The sequence below is a fragment of the Tasmannia lanceolata genome, unplaced genomic scaffold (assembly GCF_043159265.1).
Source record: "Tasmannia lanceolata isolate RefF3 unplaced genomic scaffold, GAP_Taslan_0.1 ptg000002l, whole genome shotgun sequence".
Classification (NCBI taxonomy): Eukaryota; Viridiplantae; Streptophyta; class Magnoliopsida; order Canellales; family Winteraceae; genus Tasmannia; species Tasmannia lanceolata.
The window spans coordinates 47,249,854-47,273,291 of record NW_027518679.1 but is presented as its reverse complement, the minus strand read 5'-3'; the positions used below and the strand labels follow the sequence as shown (position 1 = coordinate 47,273,291).

The following is a 23,438-nucleotide window of genomic DNA, read 5'->3' as shown; positions in this document are numbered from 1 at the left end:
CTAGATTTAATTAGGGAGTAGATTAGATTAGAATATTCCATCATTATCTCTTTACATAGTCTGCTTGATCTCTTTCTATGTTTATCATGTATGTGCTCAATATAAGCACACCTTGAGCTCTATTGTAAATCATCCAAGAATTAGTGAAATATTCTAAAATTCTTCAAATCCTACCCCTATGCTCTATTTATAGGGAAAGAGAGTTCTAGAATCTTCCACACGACATATGGCCCACCTCCATGTGGTCCCATGTGATTCTCCAACCACCACTCCACATCATCACCCTCCATCTTCCTCCTAATTACAAATTTATCCTCACTACAAAAAGACCACTCAACATACTACTACTACAAAGAGAAGGCACACTATCAAACTAATACTAAACCCTAAGTGTTTTGACCAGGACCCAGTCCACATCAGCGAGAAATCAGAGAAGGACGGCTGGTCCGCTTCTTCTCTTGTCTCTCATCTAGAATTTTGAAGAAATCGTGGATTCTAACATCCGCATATCCAAACTGCCCCTTAGTTATTGCTGACAATAGTTGGCATTCGTTTAGTTGATTTACTTTATTATTCATTGTAGTCCAGTTGTGACATTTAAGTTAGCTTCTGCAGTTTACTTTTTCTCATGACAGTTGTTATGCTCTGTGTAATGCATGCTTTGAGAGATGCCCTGCATGTTTGCGAACTTGTGCTCATGGACATGTGCCGCTGTTGCCTGCCTGGGCCGGGTCTCTGTTTGGGGCGTGACATATTTTGGTTCAAAACACACATCACGTTCAAAAAACATGGTAAACACGAAGTATTACTAACTCTGTTAAAATATTAACAATCATAAGATGATAAACGACTTAGACATTCAGCCAACAAAGTAAACACAATGTATTATTAACCCAATTACATCACGTTACATAACATTTGATAATAATAAGATGATAAATCTCTTATTCAAACACATCCCAACCATAGGACCGACTTAATAAACCATGTATGTTCTTAAACAGGAATGGGATCAACAAACAACGAGGTTATACGCTCCTTGGTTTTGCCTTCGGAAAAAGTGTATCCATCTTCATATTGGTATAGTACTTCTATCACAACTGCGAGATTGACGATTCGCATAAGGAGAGTAGGGGAGACAGGGAATTCAAGGCATGCTTGATTTATGCCTTTCCATGCAATCATAATCATTTCACGGAGCTTATCGCACGCTTCCTGCTCTGTGGCCCCATGCTCCTTCACATAACTGTCGATAGTTGATGCAACATGTGCTCGTTCTTGTTCAAACTTCAAATGTCAAAGATTCAAAACAATGGTGTTAAAGTTAATATAGAAAATAGTTAGGTATTTTATCATTTTATCCCATGCACAAATAGTTGATGATTGTGTTATGTTGTGGATCTCTCTCTCTCTCTCTCTCTCTCTCTCTCTCTCTCTCTCTCTCTCTCTCTCTCTCTCTCTCTCGGGGCACCAAAGCTGACTTTAATGGCTTTTATAAAATCTAGATGATAGGTTAGATTATAAAGAATGTTGTGTTCTCTTTTTGTATCTTCATATTATTTTTTTGAATCTAAGAGTATTCGTAAGGATATACTAAAGCATAGGCCCTTTTTGTTTAAGATTATGACAACTGATTGTGAGTGATAAACTGATTATTGGACTCAAAATTACAATTAAATTTGAGTCCAACAGCAGTCACAATTGGTTGACATAATCTCAAACGAACAGGGCCATAGTAATTAAGGGACGAAAAAGCTTGATTGTTTCCCTACAATAAGAGACGCCGGAATAATAAGGTAGTTTCAAGGTTCCGTCATATTTTTACGTCCACTTAGCCTATTTTATCTTCTCGTTGGGATTCTTTTTTCTCTGTGTTTTCACATGAATCAAGATCATACCTTGTAACCAACGATGTCATCTTGTAGTCGACCAATTATTGATGCATCCACAACAGGCTTAGGCCTTCTGCTTGCCCAATCAAATGCCTCCTTTGTTGCAATTTCACCCATCCCGACGAAACTAGTGATAGTGGCCAGAGGGTAGCCACAACTGATCAATGATACAGTTAAATGCTCATTGAATAGAGGTACATATCCCTTATTAAGCCATTCGGCTTCAGCCAAGTATGCTCTTGTTATACCTTTAATCTATATTAAAAGGAGGTCATTCACCGTTATATTAGGAAATAACTATTATAATAGAGAACAAAAGATAGGGGAAAACAAACATAAGATGTCTCATACTGCTTCTTTTAGGTATTGTACACGATAGGAGTTTCCTTCAACAACAAGTTCTTCTTCTATTTCTCTGACAGTATTCAGGAGCGCTAGATAACACACTTTTATATATTTTGGAAGTAGATCTATGGCCTCAAAATCCCACCTGAAATTAATTTGACATTAAATTCTCAGATTTTCAGCAACTGATGATTATTCCTAAATGGAATTAATAAGTGATTTTCCTACTAGAAATTGCCTTGGAACTATTTATTTTGAATTTCCAAAATTTGAAGGGTAATTTTTAAAACCCATGCCATCAATTTCCTCGATGAATAAGAAGATTACCTCTAGTGAGTGTACGTACATGTCGTAAAAGTCATCGATCATGGATGTTGTATGTAATACTTTTCCCATTCCTATTCTAGCAGAGTATCATCCTCCATTCTAACTTGGGTGATAGACACTCTCCTGAATTCTAGCAGAGTATCATCCTCCATTCATTTAGTTCCTATCTAAATGAATGGAGGATGCACATGAGAGAGAGAGATGATTTGAGAGTTCAAAAAGCAATATCACTCTATTAGATTGAATCATGTGATGAAAGTCTCATCTGAGTAAAGAATTAACTTAACTTCTTTCTATGATGTGCCACTACTTACAGTCAATTTCCATATTAAGTGAAATACTACAATTCAGTAATATCTAATAAAAGCATTAGAAAGAAAAGATACATGTAAATCAAGTACCTATCGATGGCATCAGTGAATATTCGTAATTCCTCAATTGTACCGTGTACATCATAAATATCATCAATCACTGATATAAAGGATATAATTTTGGCATTTATTATTCTAGCTCGAGAGTATTGTGGTTCAAAGTACACTGCATTCGACCAAATGAAGTATAATTCCACTATTCGGTCCCGAGCAAAAGGCAAGTTTCCTATTAGATCCATGTCCTTCCACCACCTGTCAGAGATATCAATATAAACCACGTTAATTAGTAAGGGGTTAATCCCATTGTAATCCTGTAATTTTCCTTTCTCATTTTGGAAGATCACATTAACACCTTTTCATGTAGGCCTTTATATGGAACCACAGAAATTGTCTTTTTTATCTGATGCCCACTGTGTCATTGTTTTATATTGCCTATGAACGTGGTTATTAATCACATTTTTGTCTGTCCATTTTCTACAGTATGTAAACATTTATATTAGTAATTGTTATCGAAAATATGTAATATAAGATATTTAATAGAAATTAATAGCAATATTTTTTTGGTACGTAAGTTTTGATAGAACCTGCGACCTCAAGGTTTGAGATACAATGCCTCAACCATTGAGCTACTACAGACCCAACCCCAATTTTCATAGCTATATGTACCTTGCAGATACATATAGCCCTATTTTTCCCCATTATAGAAAAAATAGATAATATAATGATGATAAAGAACTCATTTTAAGATATTCAATAGGAATTATTAGCAATATGCACCTTTCACAAACGCAAGAAGATAACCATAATGTTTTCACATTATATCTAGAATAGAAAATGTGATGATAATAAAGTACTCATCTATTTTACATATAGAACCACCAGCCTTGATAGTTTTGTCCAGATCTCAACAGTGGAAATTTTAATAATCCTATTGAAAATAATCTTTACATAGTTAAAGAAACTTACTTCGTAAGATCCTTTAACTCTCTTTGGTGCAACGATTGTAAGAGATTGAAATCCAACATTGCAAGCTCTAGCAACAAATCATTCCGTTCCTTTTCTTGTTGGTATATCGAGATGTAGTACCTATGCTCTAGCCTTGGTAAACTCCTACACAAGGGTAGTTCTAAGGCGTGTTCTATCTGTATTGCAAGAAGCACACAATCAGGGTTGTTTATGCCAGACTTCAGATGTTCTCGAGTGAAACTAATGGCTTCATCTAATACATCTTCTCCTTGTGTACTGAGATGTGCCGCTTCATACAAGCTTAATAGGCCTCTCATATCACTAATTAAGGCTGCATTGAACTTTCCGTGCTCGTCTTTGAACTTGTTAAATACATCTGTATAAAATTCAGCCATGTCATGACATGCATAATTTCCATTGATAAAACTAGTGAGAGTAGAAATGAAAAAGGATTTACCAGAAGACACATTAAACCCATGTTGTCTTAGTAATCGAAATCGGAGAGCAACGACAAATAGATCATTGTCAGTAGCATATGTATGGGATTCAAATATTTGATGTAGTGCCTCGTTGATCTCCTTTTCAAAATGATATGCCACTCCCAGACGTTGAAGCACGTCAATCAAATCGATTTCTTGCTTTGATCCCTTGGAAATGCTTAGCATTCTCTTCACTTCTTCCTTCAACTCTTCAACCTGCTTACTCCATAAATCTAACTTCTGCATGGTACCATTTAGAAGCACAAATAAATTAGCTATGTTAATTATGAAAGGATATAATTCAACTTAAATGATCTCTTTCTCCCTTTCTCTCCCTCTCTTACTTCCCTACTATAAACATAAACCTGCAATTTTATATTCTGCTAAATTTTCTAACATGACCCTTCTTGCTTCTTTTCTAATCGAAACAATATAAATAGCAACAATAGAAAGGAAAAAGAGGTGAGTATACCAAAAAAAATAAAAATAAAATATTGAACAGAGCATTTCCTATCATCATGTGTTCTATCAAGAGGCATGAGCCACACAACTTTGGCTATCCATCAACAATCATAATGAAAGTTAATAATTGAATCTCTCTCTCTCTCTCTCTCTCTCTCTCTCTCTCTCTCTCTCTCTCTCTCTCTCTCTCTCCTTACAATTTGGTCATGAGAGTAGGAGAGGAAGTGATCGCCCCAAACGCTTGGGTGAAACACGCTTGAGTTGCGATTGATTTGCGGCTTCCCATCTTCTAGTGAATCGACGATGGAACCAAAAGAAGGGGTTGAAGTTATAAGATCCATAGTAATCTCAAGGTTGGGATATCAAACGAAGGAATATAAGGGCAGTAATGTATTTTGTAATGGAAGTGTCACAAGAATCGGTATTTATAGGCAGCAAATGGAGAGCCGGTATAATTAAAAATCAAAATTATTAGGGTGGTAGGAAAATAAATTAATAACATCTAGCTAATATTAACACATCAAGTGACATAGAACTTATATGATGTGTGGCCGTGAGAATAGGAGAAGTCTAGAAAGTATGGTACGCCAACAACAGAGAATTAATAAGAGAGATAGTCAGCATGGATCATTACCAACAACTAATTATTTTCTACATACTTTATTTGATTCCTTGTATACTCTGGCACGTAACTCCGTTCTTCGTACAATTAAGGTAGGAGACCAAAAACACGATTCATATGAAAAGATACGTACAACCACTTGATATACCGAGAAATTATACGGTGGCCGTGCAAACACGTGATTTTTAAAAAGTGCGGTAAGGCCCACTCCATACAATGATCCAAACCGTCAATTTGTTGGGCCATAACGTAAATAGGTTGTGCCCCAAAAATTATTTCCATAGGATGATCCTTACCCTTCGATCATAAGCATGGAAAAAATTCTATAGTGCAGGCCATGAAACACTTGCATGGCCCAAAATGTAAATTAATCGTTGATCAATAGCAATCTCTTTTTTGGTACACACAGCACAGAAGCTGTTGAACAAAAATGGCGCTAAATGCACCTAACATTTACATAATCATTGTACTAAAATTTGTCTAATTGTCTTCAAACTTGTCTGAGTTGACCCCACTCAATCAACAGTTGACTCAAGTCGTTATGCAACTACCCGAGTTATATTTGTTTTCTTAGGAACTTGACCTAGTCGAGTTGAAAAAACTAGATCGTTCTTCCCGAGTAGATGATCGTTGAATATTTCTGACTTGCTAAGTATAAACCTATTACTTTTTTCTAGAGAGACCCAAACGTACAAAATGAGAAATAAAGGGGAGAGGGACTGAATGAAAATATAGGAAGAAAATTCTTGCATAATGGTTTAAGAGTGACATCAGATCTATCGATCTAGGATTATCATACGGAAGATTTGAAATCAAGGGGAAAAAGTGAAGGACTATGTTTTTAGTGAATTTACGTCTTGTTTTTGTAGAGGGTTTGTGAATTTATCATTAAGAAAAATATTACAAAATATTTTGATAAAATAGAAGATGTAAATAACCAGTAGATAATCCAATATATTGGAGATCTTTTCGAAGTGATTTTGCATTTCAAACTGTGTTTCAAACTATTTTCAAAACCAGCCTTGAGACCCATTTGTATTTCATGGAAAACATCACTCACAAGTCTCAAAATGTATTTTGAAACCTTGGGCAAAATTCTGAAGACCATGGCCCAAGTCTTTAAGGTTTTTCAAAATTAAACAAGTTTTCAAAACAGGGCCGGTCGAATGGGCAACTTGGGCAACCGCGGCAATGGTGTTGGAAACCCAGCACCCGACCAGAAAGCTTGGGGCGAGCGACCGGGGTAAGTCTGGTCGACCGTAGATGGGATACTGGATATTCTAGAATCCATCTAGCATGGCAACCACCATGGCCCGGTTAATCATGTGCCATCGGGATTCAAAAATAAAAAGGGTCAGCACACCAGGCGCGATTGATCGACCCTCCATGGGCAACCGAGTGTGTGCGGAAAAGTAGCCGTTGGAGCTCAAATGGCTAGTTAATTTTTTGACCATTTTGACTCTTTTTCTTCCCATTTCCCCCCAAATGGTCATAAATCATATGAGGCTATATATATGTGATATAATATTTCAATATTTAATAATTTTTGGACCTATTGAAAATCTCATTTGAGCTTAAACTTTGAAACCCATTTTGATTTCTTCAAAGAGCTTTGAACTTGCACATCTACTTGAAAAAAATCTCCATTAGGCTTTCATTGTATTATTATTTGGAGAGTTTTGTGAGCTTTATCAATGTTATATCGAGCCTTTTAAGAGGCTAAAAGAGAGTTCTTCCTTGAGAAAGGCGAATCCGGTTTGTAAAGAGGGTCTTATCCCTCATTGGTGGTGATTGTACATCGCCCTCCGACTCGGGCTTTGTGTGGCGTCGGATTTAGAAGAGAAAAATCTCAAGGAGAACCAACTTAGGGAGTGGAGTAGGTCTTCAAGGTGGAAGACCGAGCCACGATAAATCTTTTATGTCGTCTCCTTTTTCGTATTTGTCTCTCTTTCTCTATATTATCTCCCTGTATGGATGTATTGTAAATACCCAAAATATCCCTCCCTCTAAAAAATTCGTCCCCTTGTGAATCAAGGGTAATTTTGTCATTTGACTTAGATTAGAATTATGGCTTCTTTAGAAAAAGCCTATAAATTGCCTCTCAAGGAGAACTGCACAACCATTAAGAAACCCTAATCTCTTCTACAGCCCTAAAAGAAAGAGAAAATCCAATTGAAGGAGAAGAAGATCAAGACCAATAAATCGGAGAAGCAATCGTAGAGCCTTCGACCGCAAATTCGGGAAAGAACTTTGAGTATTCTTCGTTTGATACGAACTAAAAAACAAGATTGATGGATTTTGATAAAGTTTAAATCAATTAGAACTTGATGTTTGATTGATCTAAGGGAAGAATTAATGGATCCCTAAGGGAACTTTGATTTTAGAACTGTAATTAGGGTTTAGATCGATCCCTAAAAAGTTTGATTAATTTTTGGTAATTAGATCTGAGAATTTTTTAGCTGAAATTAGATTATATGGATTCCTCTTATTGATACGAGTCCAACGGATCCAACCACGCACAAATTGGATGTCAAACGAATGAGTTATGGTCGTTTTAGTGTCAAAACCAGTGAAAAATCGCGTTTCGGGAAAAACTGGGTCCGCGTGGGGGCAGACATCCTACTGAAATCTGTCAGGCAAACTGAAAGTTTCCCGGACGTCCGGAAAAGTTCCCAAATGTCCAGCGCGACAGTTTTTCCCCCAGCAATTCAAACTTCAGAAATTTATAACTTCTTCGTTTCTTGTCCGTTTTCGACGCTCTTGTACTCTACGGATATGCCGGAAATGCGTTTTTTCTTTTAAAAATAGTTTCAAAAAGTTTGTGAAAACTTTATATGGATGATAATTTCAAAATACTAAAAAGAACACTAGGACGATTTGCCGATTCTTTCTCGAAGAGGCACCAAAGGGTATATTGTAGGTGATTATGGAAAGGGAAACAGTTCGATATTAAGGTATGTAATTTCGTACTACTTTAGTATTGCGATTTACTATTCGATATCATATCTTTCGATCATAGTTTCCTAACATCTTTTGAACATATGAACCTTTGAATAGAATTTCAGATCTTTACTTGGGTCTTGCATGCTTTACCCCTCTCTTTGAATGAACTCTATTGAATCTTGTTTTTTGATATAATGCTAGAGGCATTACTTTGGACTTATGGAACCCCTATCAGTTTTCCTAACTATATGAACCTTTGGAATATTGTATACTCTCTATTATATGAAACCATTATGGAACTCATGTGAGACACTCACTTCGAATCTTGAACACTTTTTGAACTATGTGAACTTTGAACACCTATTGAGAGGCTTAGGTTATGTGAACTCTGAAAAGACCCCCGCCAGTGGGGCATAGGCATTAGCCTATATGTGAATAAGAACTGTGATCCCCCCAATGGGGGATAAACGTTGGCCCTGTCGACAAGTATGTGAACCTAAGAACCAGTTCTGACACCGTGGGCGGTCGGTGTAAGCAATAATTCGCTTTGTGGACCCGTGGGCAGTCGGGGTGAAAATAACTTGCTTTTTAGACCAAACCGATGACCTCAGGGTGGTATTGTACCCATATTGATTACCTTCAGTGATCCTTTGAATATTGTGACCTTTGATGTGATACTTGACTTGTGCCCTTATGAACCTTTGCTCCCTCCTTATTGAGCTTGTGTTAATCACTTATGGCTTATACCTTTTATTCAGTTGTGAACCTTCAATGATCCCACTTTTGTAGTGCGTTTTTATGTACTGAGCTTTTCAGCTGACTGTGGCTATATTAACATTTTCAGAGTTTGATCCTCGTGGAGTCGGCGAGGATGCACAGAAGTGATCTCTGATTTCTGATTATCATTACTTTCCAGTACTTTTACATTCGTTAGATAGTGAGTATTGTTTAGGATTTATTGAGACTATGTCATTTGATTACGTACTTTGATTTTATGGGATTATGGGTTAGATGAGAGATTTGGAAAGTGATTGAGATTTGATTATTGGATTAATGTAAGACATTTAGATTTGGCTATTTAGACTATTGCAGATGGTTTTGATATTTGCTTTGCTAGCCTTGTATGCTTGTGAAGCTTGCTTTACAGGTGTGCGGCATTGTCGCACTGTTAAGCCTTGTGTTGTGGTTATGTGTGTATGTGTATGGCTTGGGGGCGTGACATGTATGTAGGTTGCTCTTCAAATGACAGTTCTTCTCTCAAATTCAAAGGTTCCAATTCAATCACATGGTTCGGATCCGGAATATACTTTCATAACATAGACACATGAAACATATTGTGTACTCCAGATAATGATGGAGGTAAAGCCAATCGATAAGCCACTTTTCCAATCTTTTCTAATATTTCATAAGGTTCTACAAATCTCGGGCTGAGTTTCCTCTAACCCCAAACCACATCACTCCCTTGATGGGTGATACTTTCAAAAGTACCTTATCTCCGATCTGAAATTCTAGTTCTCTTCGTCTGACATCTGCATGGCTCTTTTGTCGGCTTTGTGCCGCGTAAAGATACTCTTTAATCAACTGAATTTTATCCATGGCTTGTTGAACCAAATCTGGGCCTAAGAGTCTTCTTTCACCTACATCATCCCAACATATGGGTGATCTACATCTCCTTCCATAAAGGGCCTCAAAAGGTACCATCTGAATACTAGCTTGATAACTATTGTTGTAAGAGAATTCAATCAAGGGAAGATGATCGTCCCAAGATCATTTCAAATCCATTACACAAGCCTTGAGCATATCTTCTAAAATTTGGATGGTTCTTTCAGATTGTCCATCTGTTTGAGGATAAAATGTTGTACTGAACTTAAGGGAAGACAATATTGCTGAATGTAAGCTATTCCAAAATTAGGATGTAAATCAGGTGTCTCTATCAAATACAATGGCTTTAAGCACACCATGATATTTAACTATCTGTTCAACATATAATCTAGCCAACCTTTCAGGCGTCAGGCCGGTTCTAAGGGGTATAAAGTGAGTTGTCTTTGTCAATCTGTCTACAATTACCCATGCGGAATCATTGCCTGAGGGAGTACGATGTAAAGCCGACACAAAGTCCAACGTAATCTCTTCCCACTTCCATTTTGGGATAGGAAGCGGTTGCAGTGTTCCGGGCGGTCTCTGATGTTCTGCCTTAATCACCTGACACGTTAAGCATTGGGATACATACTGAGCTATTTCCTTCTTCATATTATTCCACCAGAAATTTCCTTTCAAGCACTTGTACATTTTCGTACCTCCAGGGTGTAGAGAATAACGCAAATTGTGTGCTTCCTTCAAAATTTTATTTTTCAAAACAGAGTCATTCGGAACACAAATGCGGTTACCAAACATCAAGGTACCGTCATTGTGAATTCAGAATTCAGATTCAGATCCTTCTTCTAAGTTATTTCTGATTTTACAAAGTTCTGGGTCGAATTCCTGAGCTATCCTTATTCTTTCCTGCAATGTGGGCCGAACTTGGAGTGCTATCATTAGTACCCCAAAGTTTGGACCACGAATTTCTATTTCTGATCTTCGGAGGTCTTCCAAAATATACTTCTGAGAAGTAATCAAAGTTGTCAGATTTGCAGACGACTTCCAACTTAGAGCATCAGCTACCACGTTAGCCTTTCCGGGGTGATAGCTTATGGTTAAGTCGTAGTCCTTCAATAGTTCTAACCAATGCCTATGTCTCATGTTAAGTTCTTTCTGAGTAAATATATACATCAAACTCTTATGATCAGTAAAGATTTCACATGGTTCTCCATACAGATAATGCCTTCAAATTTTCAAAGCAAACACGACAGCTGCCAATTCCAAATCATGAGTCGGATAGTTTTCTTCATAAAGTCTCAACTGGCGCTGCATACGCAATCACTTTGTCATTCTGCATTAACAAACAGCCTAAGCTTTTCTTCGAGGCATCACTGTAAATTACAAATCCCATTCCGCTAACAGGCAAAGTTAGGATGGGAGCGAAAACTAACAATTACTTCAATTCCTGAAAGCTCTTTTCACAATCCTCAGACCAAACAAATTTTGTCTCTTTCCGTGTCAAACGGGTCAAAGGGGCAGCTATACGCGAAAAGTCTTCAACAAAATGGCGGTAGTATCCCGCCAAACCCAGAAAATTACGAATTTCAAGAACATTATTCGGTCTATTCCACAACATTACTGTCTCAATCTTCTTTGGGTCTACGGATACTCCGTCTTTAGAGACCATATGTCCCAAAAAGGAGATTGAGTCGAACCAAAATTCACACTTCTTCAGTTGTCCATATAGCTGCTCTTTTCTTAAAGTTTCTAAGACAACTCTCAAATGACTCTCATGCCGAAGGTTTCTTTTGGAAGTCCCAAGGCCTCGGACTGGGTTTTTCGGGAGAATTTCAAATTCGTCCCGAAAACTTCTCCCGAAAACTTCAAAAGGCCATAACTTCATCGTTATAGTTCTGATTGGCGCGTGGTTGGATTCGTTGGACTCGTATCGACGAGAGGAATCCATTTCATCCAATTTCACACTCCAAAAATCTCAGATTTATTTATCATAATTAATCTAAGCTTTTAGGGCATAAACCAACCCTCGATTCTTAAAGTTCCAGAACTAAATTCTTAGTTTATTAGGGATATTTAAATTCATTACTAAATTCTTATACAATTTTTACGCAAACCGACATAAATCTCACCTTAATTCACGGCTTCGACTCTGAAATCGCGATCTCCTTGATTTTCTTCCTCTCTTTCTCTGATTTATTTCTCCAGGGCTGAACAAAAAGTTTAGAGTTTGTTTTAGCCACGAAGCAATGTACTTATAGGCTTTCTTAGGAAGCCCTAACCAAATCTAATTCCCAAAGACAAAAACGCACTCTTTACAAGAGAGGGACGAATTTTTGTAAAGGGAGTTTTTTTGGGTATTTACAGCCCCGCTAAACCCGCAGAAAGCCAAGTCCCCACTAAACCTATGGGAGATCTTGTTCTCACTAAACCTGTGACGGACCACATCCTCACTAACCCATAAGAGAACTCTCACTAAACCTGTGACGGACCACATCCTCACTAACCCATAAGAGAACTCATCCCCGCTAAATATGTGGAGGATAACTGCTCGCTAACTTGCGAGAAATCTTATCCCTGCTAAACTTGCAGAAGATAACTTCCCGCTAACCTGCAAGATATCTCTGTCCTTGCTAAAACTGCTAGAGATTATGTAACGGTGGCTTCTACCAAGACACTGTGTAAATTAGAGTGTTCCACATGTATACTGCTGATCCATCCGAATCCATGAATATCCCATAGGGATGTCTACTATTTTATACTAATATCGGACACACCCATTTCCCACTGTATTTCTCTGACTAATCAACATCAACACTGGAATAAACATTTGATTTGATAATTCCATAACTGGAAATATTTCAAAGAAAAATAATGGTGGACAAGGCTACAGGTCATGAAATATCGTTCAATTTATCATAACAAAGATTCTATTTGCAATCCAAAAACTTACTGTTTAATCAAAATAATCATAGCATATGCTCAACTTGCATAAAAATCATCTATTAGATGAAAACAACTAGAAATAGAACAAGTCTTCTCACTGAAATACCAATCCAGGGTTTTATCACACCCAAGACCTTAACCAAAGTTTTCCAACTTTCCACTAAAGTCACCTAAAATTCATATTACCCCAAATTAGGATCTAAATAACATTTTTAGGGAGTTTGTGAGACTTATACAGATTCCAAAAGCCCTTCCGAGGGTCGTAAACCAAATCGGCGGAGCCAACCCGAGCCATGCACCAGAGAAACTTGTCGGCCGTCCGACCCCTACTCGGTCGGCTGTCTCGGTTGACCGACTAGTACCTTAGTTAGCCGTCCTAGTTCGGTTCAGTCAGCAGAGAGTGCGTGGTTGCAGGGGCGGAGGCACATATAGCATGAGGTTTTCCCGGTCACTTCACCCTCATCTCCACTTGGAGACACCAATTTATCATGGAAAAAACAATCATGGTAGCCAAACCAAACGTGCCCTAAATGTCCATGGTTCCCCCCTTTTGTAGGACCCAAATATTATCTTTTACCGTTGATCCTAAAACCCAGTGTGTAATCGCTATCAGTCTGTTTTTTTGTGGGCATAACAGCGACAGTGCAAGAGGCAGCTGATCCCTTACACCAATAATGCGAGTAAAGGAAGAAGTAATAACGGGGCATCATCTCGATAACCGGAAAGGGTGAAAAAGGTTAGGTTTTGGGTTGCCAAAAGCTAGGTCCTGGGTTCACATTTTTGGTTCTAAGGGTAGTAATGCACTCAGACTATCATTCAATGTACCCCTGGTCACCCCACTCGAGATTTCACTTTATATGAGATACCTAAAATGCCCCAAATACAGGCCTACAACCCCCCATGTGATGTACCAAACCTTCTTTTCGTCTTTATTATGGCTCTAATCTTTGCACGGAGGCATCTTTTTTATCATTATTTTTTGAGAAAAGTAGGGAATGGGGGGCTGATGTTTGGAGTAATTACGGATTACGGGCACCTTTTAAAACAAGAACAAAAAATGGCTAATCTTCAAAATCGGGTGTTCAAAAGACCCTTTCAAAATTGGGTGTTCAAAAGACCCTGGTACCCTTCTGACATCGACAAAGTCCTCCTTTTTCATTACTGCCTATTAAATTGGCACGCTTCACGAGGATTCTTTTGGTTCGTTTGAATGGGTATTTGAACCGAAAGAACCTTGGGTTCGTTTCTGTCTTGGCCATCGGAAATAACTAGAGATGGATGGATGCTTGACACGAGTTGGAAAACTTAAACTTTTTGGAATGCTAACATTATTGGATACTTTAGTGAGCAGCGTTATCTTTTCTCACTTCTCTTTTGGCTTAGAACGGTAACGTTATTGAATACATCTCTTTTGGCTTAGAATCTTTTTCCTTATCTTTTGGTCCTCATTTTTAACACCGGCTTACCCCATTATTTAATGCCGGCTTACCCATTAATTACGCCAGTGTACCCATTAATTCCGCCGGCGTACACCCTATTTCCGCTTACACCCTATTTTTGCAGGCGTACCCCATTATTTACACCGGTGTACCCATTATTTCCGCTAGGGTACCGATTAATTCTCTTTTGGCTTAGAATATTTTCCGTTCTCTTTTGGTCCTCATTATTTACGCCGGCTTACCCCCATTATTTACGCTTTCCGTCGGCGTACTCCATTATTTTCTCCGGCGTACCCATTATTTCTCTTTTGGCTTAGAATCTTTTCCCTTCCCTTTTGGTCCTCATTATTTACGCCGGTGTACCCCATTATTTCCGCCGGCGTACCCATGAATTCCGCCAGCGTACACCCTATTTCTCTTTTGGCTTAGAATCTTTTCCCTTCTCTTTTGGTCCTCATTATTTACACCAGCTTACCCCATTATTTCCACCGACGTACCCATGAATTCCGCCGGCGTACACCCTATTTCTCTTTTGGCTTAGAATCTTTTCCCTTCACTTTTGGTCCTCATTATTTACGCCGACTTACCCATTATTTACGTTTTCCGCCGGCGTACCCCTTTAATTCCGCCAGCGTACACCCTATTTATGTCGGCGTTCTCAACTAAAAGAGACGTGAGAAATAATAAAATATTCAATAACATCGTCGTTCTAAGCCAAAAGAGGCGTATTCAATAACGTTACCGTATAAACCAAAACAGAAGTGAAGACCAAAAGAGAAGTGAAAAGATAGAAACGAACCTAAAGTCAAAAGAGACGTATTCAATAACGTTACCGTTCTAAACCAAAAGAGAAGTGGGAAAAGATAATGATTGACTTTGGATTGTTAGCGTTCCAAAAAGTTTTTCAACACGTGTCAAACATCCATCCGTCTCTATATATCCAACGGCCAAGATAGAAACGAACCCAAGGTTCTGTCGGTTCAAATATGCATTCATACGAACCAAAAGAAGCCTCGTGAAGCGCGCCAATTTAATAGGCAGTAATGAAAAATGAAGTTGAATGACATTTCTGTCGATGTCAGAAGGGTATCAGGGTCTTTTTCCAACCCGATTTTGAAGATTACCCCGTTTTTTGTTCTTGTTTTAAAAGGTGCCCACAATCCGTAATTACTCCAAACACCAGCCACATTCCGTACTTTTCTCTTATTTTTTGCTCTTTCCGTCTTTTGCATGGCCTTTCCACGAATTAGTGCAAGGAGACCTATTTTTGTTGTCTAGTTAAGAGTCTTCCTTCAAGCCCAGTTATCCCTTATGCTTATCTTTACTCTCTTCTAATCTATTTAAACTTATATTGGTTCTATGGGGCTCTTTAGGCTTTATCTGAGCAAACAAAGCTTTTACTACCGAATGGAATAGGGACCCTTCTATCACAAGCCATTATTCACCCATTTCTATCAGTACTGACATTAGTTTCTAGAGGCATCTACTGCGGTGGCAATACCGGTACATGGATTGATATCTACTACAGTTTTGTTTTAGCCTATTAGTAACCTTGTAGTGTATTGCCATCCATCCAAAAGGCTCCATGGGTCGTGACTCGTGTTTGAGTTTCGATACACATGTAAGGGGATGCTTTTGGTGCCACCTCATAGAATGACTTGTTAGAACTACTGACACCATAAAGACTGCATAAGGTGAAGTAGCAAGCCTAGGTAGTTTGATGCATGAGAGATGCATGACATTAGGGAAATGAAATTTTATGCTGTGATGTCACTGTGATTATTTGTTACGGTTACCCAATTCAGCAGTTTCCCAAACATTTGTGCATTAAATATTTGCAAATTTCTTCAAAAAATAAAAAAAGGAGATGTTCACAAATTAAAAGACAGTTCTTTTTGGGAAATGATAAATGCACCCCTTTTCATCACTTGGGACACCCAGCTGCACTGTACGTGGCAATTAGGTCGTTCACTCCTTCAAATGTGAAGTACATCAGCCGATTTGCAGTCATAGATACACCGTAGCTGGGTGTCCCAAGTAATGAAAAGGGACACATTTATCATTTCCCTTCTTTTTACATCACAAGAATTTTCCAACATAATAAAATGAGTTGCTAGAAGCTCTTGATTTGGATAGACGATCAGCCAAATCTAAATCGTTCGCGCTTCTAAGAATGAGTGAAAAAAGAGACACACATACTGTTTTATTACATGAGATTAGTGAGTCTCCACAGACTGTCCCTGATCCTTTTAGCCTACGAGAGACTGCTAGAGGAGTCGCTTTCAAGTTCTAATCTGCCTTCTAATAGTTCTATAGAGAGCAATAAACCTTTTCATCATACATGGAAAAAAGTCCAAGTGGTCGACCGGAAACACCATAACTATAGAATATTTCTCAGGCCCATTTAGAAAAATAGACTGTGAATGCTACAATCGTCTGGGTCAATTTTTTCGAAATGCTTACAAATCTATCATGGGTATTTGAGCAACTAAGGAAATTAGCTTGATGACATCAAAATGAGTGATTTGACAACTGAAGCCTCAATGTCTTTTGTCTGATCCTTCATACTTGATTGATTCACGTCCTCGAGTTTCTCGGAAACACGCTGAGTAACATCATCACCTTGGGTGGTGGAAAAATTCTCAGTTGATCGCTCTTCATCATTGGGTGCTGAATTATCACCCATATTGACGCCACCAAATTCCTTCAAGTTGAACTTCTCCATATGTGTAGACTTCCCAGCTGCATCTGATAAAGCATGCGAATCTGTAGATATAACAAATAAGTTCGCTAAATGTATTAAGTAAAATCAGAGGAGAGGAGAGGAGATACATTAAATAGTTCACCTTGTGTCTGATCGTGCTTGGTCCTGTTCATTTTCACTTGCAAACTCGCCATAATTGAATCCATATCGTCTGCTATCTGATCATATATACTTGATTGATTCATGTCCTCGAGTTTCATGCAACAGCACTGAGTAACATCAGCACTTGGGGCTGGGGTGGGAAAATTCTCAGTTGATCTCTCTTCAGAATTTGTTACCAATATGTCACCCATATTGATGTCATCAAATTTTTTCAAATCGAATTTCTCCACATATAAAGAATTCCCCACTGCATTGGACGAGGTGTACGAATCTGTAGCCATACCAAATGAGTTCACAAAATGTTTCAAGTAAAATCAAAGAAGGCAGAGAAAGATGCATCAAATAGTTCACATTGTGTCTGGTCCTGCTTGGTTTCCTTCAAATCGAATTTCTCCACATCTATAGAATTCCCAGCTGCATTGGACGAGGCATGTGAATCTGCAGCCGTACCAAATGAGTTCACAAAATGTTTCAAGTAAAATCAAAAGAGGGTAGAGAAAGATGCATCAAATAGTTCACCTTGTGCCTGATCCTGCTTGGTTTCCTTCAAATCAAATTTCTCCACATATATAGACTTCCCAGCTGCATTGGATGAGGAATCTGTAGCCATACCAAATGAGTTCACTAAATGTTTCAAGTAAAATCAAAAGAGGGCAGATAAAGATGCATCAAATAGTTCACCTTGTGCCTGATCCTGCTTGGTTTCCTTCAAATTGAATTTCTCCACATATATAGACTTCCCAGCTGCATTGGACGAGGCGCGCAAATCTGTAGCCATACCAAAAGTTCACCAAGTGTTTAAGTAAAATCCAAAGAGAGCATAGAAAGATACATTAAGGCCCTGTTTGTTTCAGATTATGACAACTGATTGTCAGCCCGAAACCTATTGGTGGACTCAAATTTAAATATAATTTCCAGTCCAATAATAGGTTTTGGACTTGTAATCGGTTGTCATAATCTCAAGCCAACAGGCCACAAATAGTTCACCTTGTGCCGGATCCTGCTCGATTTTCTCCATCTCAATCTTCATCTTGGCAAGTTCGAGTTCATACTTCATGGAAGATAGTGCTGCTTCTGACTCGATCCATAAATTCTTTTATAATAGAGTTCGAGGATGATTCTCTCCCTCATCACTCATATTTTCCTTCATAACCTTCTTTACAGCCTGTAGGTTAGAGTGTCCATATAAATTTGATGAATGAACAAGGAACTAGCCAGAGTAGGTTATATGCAGAGAAGTCCAAATCATACCTGTGTAATCCCATTATCTTTCTGCAGATCCATATCAGCACTTGCAGAAACAAAATCATGGGACCGATTTTCTTTCTTACTAGACATACTAGAACACAACTTTTCCTCGATATGTTGACTCAAATCATCATCAGCCTCTATTCCCAGAACCAAAGACCTGCCAGAAGCAGATCCCTAGAGAAAAAACTTTTCAGTCTCAAAATAACATGTTAAAGTAAAATGTCAAAATAACATGTTAAAAGTAAAATGTGATAACATGCCAAAGAAGAACGAAGTGAAATGCAATGAGTTAAAGGTACACCAATACATGGAGCATGTGAGACGAATCTTGAAAAAATGCAGATAAAAGCAATGCAATTTGAAAACCTTGCACCATTTTGAGATGGATTCTTGAGACAAAATAGTATCATGAAAATGTCCCATCATCACAGCCACCAAACAAAATACTTGAGAGAAGGAAAAAGTGGGATAATACACTGCTGACAAAACTTACTTTACCGACGATGGCATGTATATATTGTAATCACGTAATTAACTGATTCAAAAGGTCTCCTGCAAAAAAATATACTGTAGGCCTAACAATACCATCAACATTAGAATGACAAGGCATGCACAGAAAGATGCCACAACATTTCATAAACAAAAAAAATCCATTATTTCTCAAAAACAGTAAAACTTTTTATTAAAAAAATTGCTAATGTATCACAAGATGTTTAGAAAATTTAAATTTCACTTTGAAAGAGTCAAGCGTATTATTGGCCTTTACCTGAATAAAGGGTGGCTTTTAGTCCATCAGAAATTGAAAATAGGGCATCAATAGGAATCACGACATGTAAAATGTAAAAAGAATCCGAATAGATACATAAATCACCCCTATCTTTATTTAACAGGTTGCCATTTTTCTAAAGAGCTTCACAACTGGAATTTAGACGCATGGCCCATGTAACTCTTCAATAAAGCTAAACCATATCTTGAAATTAACTACATTTTTCAGTTTCAAATTAGAAAGGCACAAATTTTCTTCTTACATCTCATCTCAATTCAATTTAAGGATGCTAGCAGTAACTTGAAGAGCGCTACCCAAAAAAAAAATCAGGATACATGATGTGTTTAGAGGCAAAATATCATACCTTGTGAAGATCAGTTGGCTTCCTAAAAGAATAAGAACTGCCCAACTCAGGAAATGATCCGGGCATCGCTCTCATTAACCCGACCTTCTTGGCGACACATGCATAAAGATTTCCAATTACAAGCCGAAGAACATCATAGTCCTGTTCTTTCAATGAATTTACCTTACTATAATTACTGCAAAGGTGCAATTCTGAGAGATGATGAATTGTCTTAACCAGCAAACACGCATTATTGTTTGGAAGTGAATGGTCACTTGAAATATCAGATGCTCCATTATGTTCAGTAAACTCAGTGGAAACACTAACTCCATTATTTTCAACAGCTTGCTCAAATCCAAATGAAGGATTCTGAGAAGCTGAGGCTCCTTTCCAACAAGGTGAATCCACAGCCGGGTTATATTCATCAAATGTCTGAGAAGAACTCTGCAGAAAGGCATTAAGAATGCTCAAGGTGGGGATTTTAAGTTTAGATTTTTCCATTGGAGACTGACCCGAGTGATCTCCGGAGACTGATTTGTGGTTTAAGGACAAATCTTTTTTTGTCAGAGTGGAATCTACAAAACTATGATCCTTTCTTTTCATGCCAGTACCACCAACTCTGCCAGGGTTCGCACAATCCCCACTGACATTGCTGGAATCTACGGGTTGATCACCACAATTTGCATTTTTTGACATTGGCCCTAAGCCTTGGACCACAGAAGAATATGATGGAGATGGATCAAGATTTGTAACGAATCTATCTTGTGAAGTGTTTAGATTAATGGGATCCCAGATTTTTCTTAAAGATTCTGTGTTTGGTATCAGTGAATAAGGGAGTACTGGACTCGAACCAAAAACTGATGTTCCAGACATGTCATAAGGGATGATGACATTCTCCTCAGAGATATATGGGCATTTCGTATCTTCCCATCCTGAACCAATGCATTTTGATCCAATAGAGCTTTCACCAGCAAGACTTCCTGCACAGTAACAAAATAAAAAAAGCATAATATGAAGAATGGATGTCATATAGCTTAGAGGAAATGCAAATCTCCGGCCTCCCTATTACGTACAATAAGATTGAAAAATTCACACAGTTTTTTTTTTAAATCTTTGAATTCATTGACATGTTATTAATGTTTCCGCAAATCTTGATAGGTAAAAATGTAAAATAACAGAATTATTTCGAACTTGATTCTTGGTCTGGTCAATATTTTCTTGGGAGCACACATAAGTTATCTCTAATAAATTATTCTAGCGGGCTTTTCTTTAGAAAAATCAGGATCAAGCATTTGTGTAAAAACTGCTTTTGAGAGATATTAACACATGTTTTGAATAAATGAGATTACCGTAGAATGGTTTTGATCTGGTATTGATATTAACACATGTTTTGAATAAATGAGATTACCGTAGATTACCGTAGATATTAACACGGAAGGAACAGACGGGAGGAGATGAAGCAAAACCAGAAAAAACAGAACCCTTTTTCAGTGCCTAATTTAATCTCAGAAACATTGTCGTTGCCTTCGTTTTCCCTAGCATCCTTAACTGAGGTTTCTCTAGATAGGGATGCTCTATCATTCTCAACTGGAGAGTGTCTTACTTCAAGGTTACTGGTTTGGGGTATCTGGTTTTTACTGGCAGACCTCTCAATTGATGAGGAGCTGGATTCTTGAGACGGGGACGGTTCCAAGAAATTTCCACCTCCAATGGAGTTTGGAGATTTTGCGAGTTCAGCCTCTAGATCTTTTAGGATCGCCATTTTTGTGCGAAGAGAGAAAACCTCATCTGTATTGCTAGTCTTTGCAAGATTTCAGAGCACAAGAAATTTGTCACTAAGATCTTTCTCGTTGTTCAATTTAAACCGGATAAAGTTTGTAAATGTTACCTGTTGATGATCCCCAACATCCAGAGGGATGCAATCCCCGTCTTCACCTTTCTCTTCCTGAGAGATGCAATCCCCTTCTTGACCTACCTCTGCCATCAGATTTCACCTGACCCTAGCGAAGCTATGCCGGAGATTGATCGGGATCCATGGAGGTATCCCGGAAAAAAGATTGGAGAGGTTAGTAATGGAGACTAACGAATGACAATCCGCGTAACTTCAAGCGGCAAATTTACAGGTTGAAGCTAGCAATTTTGTTGATTTTCCTAAACCTAAGGTGGCACGTCAAAAAATAGGCCCAAAAGTGCTTTTCGGATGACCAGCTCCGTAGCCACCATGAGCAACCATTCTTCACATAGGATAAAGCACACTAACCCAATTCTATGTTTGCCCACTAACTCATCATGATGAAAGTAGTGACAAGTGTCCAAAGTATTATGACACTTGTAGCAACTAATTCACACATCAGAAGCTTGGACTTCCCAAATATACAAGAGTAAACTTCTGCTCCAACATAGCACCTGGATCACGATTTTTTTCTCAGTGAAAGCTGAAAATTTTCTCCTCAGCCTCCCAATGTAGCAATGTACGTGAACCAGAACCTTGATTTATGACTGTTTGGCAACTAGTGACTATTTTTTTACGTGTGTGTCTGACACTCTCCCGATCCTTAGTCCAAGAAGCCTAGGAGAAGCTTGCATAAGAAAAAGACAACCTTCAATGCTTATAAGGAAGAGTGCCCTTAGTTGATCTTGCTTCTGATGTTGGGAAGGCCAAGTGCATCACATCTTGCTGCCCCTCTTGCCAGGCGAGGCATGGAGGCCCAGGAGGGATAGAACAAATTGGATCTTGATGAGCAGCCGAAGTTTGCAACCGCATCTGCAACTGAGTTTCCCTCTCTGAATTGGGGATTGCAAGTGGGAGACAAAATGCAAAGGAGTGGTTGAATCTCTTTCCAGAGATATTGGATTGCTCAGGATTTGCCCTTTCCCGTCGATGAGATCAATTAGAACTTTGCTATCTGATTCCACGATCATCTTGCTCATATTAAAGGCCTTGCAACAGCGGAGCCCGTCCAAGAGCGCACGAGTTTCCGCAACCATGTTAGTGCCTTTCTCGTAGTAAAGAAAGAAAGCTAAGATAACCGTTGATTTTTCATTTCGAATAACTCCTCCTCCCTCTCCTTCTCCAGGGTTCCCCTTCGAAGCTCCATCTATGTTGAGCTTAAGAGTTCATTTATGGGGTCTCTTCCATAGAATCCAGCAATCCTTTTGAATCCTTGGACGGCAAGGAGAAATGCCAAGCTGGGACAAAGAAAGAACCTCTAACGCATTCGATCACTTCCCTATATTTCAACTCCAGATAGTTAAGTTCTAAATACTTTCATTGGCACGGTATTCAATGTTTAATGAGCAACCATTCTTCACATAGGATAAAGCACACTAACCCAATTCTATGTTTGCCCACTAACTCATCATGATGAAAGTAGTGACAAGTGTCCACCAAAGTATTATGACACTTGTAGCAACTAATTCACACATCTGTTTTCAACAAGCATGGACATCCGAAATATACAAGAGTAAACTTCTGCTCCAACATAGCACCTGGATCACGATTTTTTTCTCAATGAAATTGTATGGCAGCTGAAAATTTTCTCCTCAGCTTCCCATACGTGAAACAGAACCTTGATTTATGACTGTTTGGCAACTAGTAGAACACCACCGAGCTGCTTAAAGACTATCCAGAACTGAACCGTGGTAATCTAAGTGGAGAATTTTGTGTGGAGCACTATTTCTTCACTTGAAAATCTTTAAACCTGGGATGAATTGGAATTTCTGGCCAGCATCAACATTCCAAGGCCAAAGCATATCAAAAGATTCTTCAAATGAAGTAAAATTATGGCACAAACAACAACCGGATCTTTTCAACTTCAATTTGCCTC

The 23,438-nt window shown here is 38.4% G+C and overlaps 3 protein-coding genes across 3 annotated transcripts; all 3 read right to left on the bottom strand.

The window, feature by feature from the left end:
• Nucleotides 1-858: 858 nt before the first annotated feature.
• Nucleotides 859-5,249, bottom strand: LOC143876061 ((-)-germacrene D synthase-like). Its single transcript, XM_077377675.1, has 7 exons — nucleotides 5,040-5,249; nucleotides 4,359-4,620; nucleotides 3,902-4,277; nucleotides 2,966-3,187; nucleotides 2,244-2,382; nucleotides 1,899-2,147; nucleotides 859-1,287 (listed from the first exon to the last, which is right to left on the bottom strand). Exons 1-7 carry the CDS (start codon nucleotides 5,181-5,183, stop codon nucleotides 997-999), a joined length of 1,683 nt encoding a protein of 560 aa, XP_077233790.1. The 5' UTR covers nucleotides 5,184-5,249; the 3' UTR covers nucleotides 859-996.
• Nucleotides 5,250-11,438: 6,189 nt separating this feature from the next.
• LOC143892484 (putative mitochondrial protein AtMg00860) lies at nucleotides 11,439-11,888 on the bottom strand. Its single transcript, XM_077397129.1, has one exon. The coding sequence runs from the start codon at nucleotides 11,886-11,888 to the stop codon at nucleotides 11,439-11,441; it is 450 nt and encodes a 149-aa protein (XP_077253244.1).
• A 4,858-nt stretch (nucleotides 11,889-16,746) lies between these two features.
• On the bottom strand, nucleotides 16,747-19,771 carry LOC143876053 (uncharacterized). Its single transcript, XM_077377663.1, has 8 exons — nucleotides 19,633-19,771; nucleotides 18,503-18,676; nucleotides 18,239-18,416; nucleotides 17,933-18,019; nucleotides 17,771-17,851; nucleotides 17,603-17,689; nucleotides 17,232-17,522; nucleotides 16,747-17,151 (listed from the first exon to the last, which is right to left on the bottom strand). The coding sequence occupies exons 3-8, from the start codon at nucleotides 18,306-18,308 to the stop codon at nucleotides 16,883-16,885; spliced, it is 885 nt and encodes a 294-aa protein (XP_077233778.1). The 5' UTR covers nucleotides 18,309-18,416; nucleotides 18,503-18,676; nucleotides 19,633-19,771; the 3' UTR covers nucleotides 16,747-16,882.
• Between the last annotated feature and the right edge of the window lie 3,667 nt (nucleotides 19,772-23,438).

What these genes read in the sequence shown, in the direction of transcription:
- LOC143892484 (XM_077397129.1), bottom strand. Translation starts at nt 11,888, where the DNA reads ATGAAGTTATGGCCTTTTGAAGTTTTCGGGAGAAGTTTTCGGGACGAA.
- LOC143876061 (XM_077377675.1), bottom strand. Translation starts at nt 5,183, where the DNA reads ATGGATCTTATAACTTCAACCCCTTCTTTTGGTTCCATCGTCGATTCA. An exon ending in CCTACTCTCATGACCAAATT is followed by an intron (nt 4,621 to 5,039) that starts GTAAGGAGAGAG and finishes GGTACCATGCAG; the next exon opens with AAGTTAGATTTATGGAGTAA. An exon ending in TTCACTGATGCCATCGATAG is followed by an intron (nt 2,383 to 2,965) that starts GTACTTGATTTA and finishes AATTAATTTCAG; the next exon opens with GTGGGATTTTGAGGCCATAG.
- LOC143876053 (XM_077377663.1), bottom strand. Translation starts at nt 18,308, where the DNA reads ATGAAGTATGAACTCGAACTTGCCAAGATGAAGATTGAGATGGAGAAA. An exon ending in CAAGCAGGATCAGGCACAAG is followed by an intron (nt 17,690 to 17,770) that starts GTGAACTATTTG and finishes GTACGGCTGCAG; the next exon opens with ATTCACATGCCTCGTCCAAT. An exon ending in CAAGCACGATCAGACACAAG is followed by an intron (nt 17,152 to 17,231) that starts GTGAACTATTTA and finishes TTATATCTACAG; the next exon opens with ATTCGCATGCTTTATCAGAT.